The sequence below is a fragment of the Trypanosoma grayi genome (assembly GCF_000691245.1).
Source record: "Trypanosoma grayi strain ANR4 Tgr_194_V1, whole genome shotgun sequence".
NCBI lineage: Eukaryota > Euglenozoa > Kinetoplastea > Trypanosomatida > Trypanosomatidae > Trypanosoma > Trypanosoma grayi.
In genome coordinates this window covers 3,893-6,186 of record NW_008825813.1, presented here as the reverse complement: position 1 = coordinate 6,186, position 2,294 = coordinate 3,893, and the positions used below count along the sequence as shown (strand labels likewise).

Sequence of the window (2,294 nt, the reverse complement as noted above, 5' to 3'; positions counted from 1 at the left end):
AAAAAAAAAAAAAAACGGAAGTTGCAGTAAAAGAAAAATATTAAACAATATCCGACACATCCTTAGAGAACGTGCTACCGTAGTCAAGCCACGGCCCCTCCCCTGAGCCTCCCTCCGGTAAGAAGAAGAACCGCTCCAGCTCTCCAGACTCAAGTCTGTTAGTCGTTTCTTCAATAACGTCGAATAGGCGATCAGGAAAGTGGTCCCCGAACATGGAGGGCGAACACATCACCACCTGCACATCCGTTGGGGTCTCAAAAGCAGGTACAAAGACCTCCTCATAACTGCAGAAAGAGCGTGTGGTGGATGTGCAACACATGCATTTCCCTCGCACGACCGCCTTACAGAAGTGCACTAGTGTGGCTGGAGGAAACAACTTCTTTGGCTCTCTTAATGGCGTGTACGGTGTCTGACGGAGGTCGTCGCGGAAGGCGTGTCTCTCCAAGGAACTACGCATCGACGAATGGGACTGCACACGTACCATCTTCTCTGTCCGCAGGATATTCATAAAGAGGAGTGACTTTGGCACAGTGGAATTCATAAGAGCGTCTAAAATTGTCTCTCTTAAGGTGTCAAAGGTGTGGCTAGCCATACGCGGAATAACATCATTGCCAGCGAAGCATCCAGTGACAAAGCTCTTGCTGTAGACAACAAGTGCTGGCGACAGCAAACCTCCAGGCGGAGCGTACGCGAGACAATGAAGGCGGCTGCGGAGTTCCGGTTCTGCTGCATGCAGCATGATACTCAAGATGGTGGCCACCCCTGCGCCAAGCGAGTGACCAAGCACAACGACCTTGAGGTTTTTAAGCTCTCCATCAATGATACTATTTAGTATCCCGCTCTGTTGAAGCTCGCGCATTACATACTCCGCACTATGTTTCATGCCACCGTGGACGTAGTAGTCATCACTGGTTGAGTGGGTGTCCTGCTCGGCAGCCGGTATCTGCAGCACCTCGGGCACTGCAACTAAGTCGGTGATACAATCAGCAAAAGACATGGTTCCTCGTATTGCCACAACAACCGCGTTTGTACATCGGTCAATCACAACGAAAAAAACGGGACGAAATAGAGTGTTGTCCCAGCTCGTAAGAATAATGTCATCGTCGGAAATACCTGAAACTTTGAGTAGGGCTGTCACATCACAGTAGAATGTCGTTCCCTTGTGTATACCTGGATGCTGACGACAACTCATTAGTGGGTCGAAGCAAAAAAGTTTTGGCAAACCAACGCAGCAGTGTGTATACTCGTATAAAGGCCAGCCATAAGCGGACATGTAGAATTTGCTATATGAATGCAGCTCAGCTACTTGCTTCCTCTGGTGTTCAGTTAAAAGAGGGAATCTCCGCGCTTGCAACGAGATGCGTTCTGCGCGTCCGTCACCGGCTGATGGGTACCGCAGATTTGCCTGTTTAAGACGAAGGGCACGTCTCTGCATGCCATGGACAAGGAGCATACCGGCAACCACATCACTTGGCACAATATCGTACCCTCGAAAGAGACCAGTGAGTGTTCTGGCAACGTCCTGAAACGCATCTTTTTCCCTTGGCGCCTGAAAACAGCGACAGCACAACAGTCGGCAACGTTGCTTCCACAGTGACTCATATTCCGTGGTGTCATTCCACCCATGACGCCCGCTAGGGTCAAACGCGATGGCAAGCATTATGATGTAGCACAGTGGAACAAAGAAATTGAACACCAACGTGGTATGGAGAAAGTGTCGTGTGAGAGCCCCGCAGCTACTTATCTCCTCACCGTACAAAGCGAATCTTGTCACCGCGCAGCAAAGCCCCAGCAGCCCCAACGTGACAGCTGTAGTCACGTACAACAGGTAAGGTACGAGGCGTCGTTGGGAGACCTGAAAAGGGCCACCACGGCAGCTCAGTACCGCTGTCACGAGAAACACTGTCGCGTCAATGATATCGATAACACCAAGTGCGAAGACACACATTGCAAACCTTTCAGTAGCTTTTGGGCAATCAGGCATATAAGTGCTACCGCCACCACCTCCAAAACGTGTCAACACAAGAATACCGTTTACTATGAGGATTACAGCAAAGATTATACCAGAGTACGTGAAATCATCCGAAGACGTGCGCCACTTCCTGCCGAACCAATTCAAAGCCGGCATTCCTAAGGCGGCTGAATGCCACTACTATGGTAGATGTTTCTCTCCCGCTTATGCCCCTTTCCTTTACTGTGATTAGAATACACAGAGTTGGAAGAATGAGAGTGTGAAGCAAGCCAAAGTGCCCTCCATCAAGCCCATCCATGAAGAGGGGGGAACGCCCCCCCCC

At 50.2% G+C, this 2,294-nt stretch overlaps 1 protein-coding gene across 1 annotated transcript; it reads right to left on the bottom strand.

The window, feature by feature from the left end:
• Positions 1-40: 40 nt before the first annotated feature.
• Positions 41-2,128, bottom strand: DQ04_01941020 (putative lipase domain protein; the record flags this gene model as incomplete). Its single annotated transcript, XM_009311333.1, has 1 exon — positions 41-2,128. The coding sequence occupies one exon, from the start codon at positions 2,126-2,128 to the stop codon at positions 41-43; it is 2,088 nt and encodes a 695-aa protein (XP_009309608.1).
• Between the last annotated feature and the right edge of the window lie 166 nt (positions 2,129-2,294).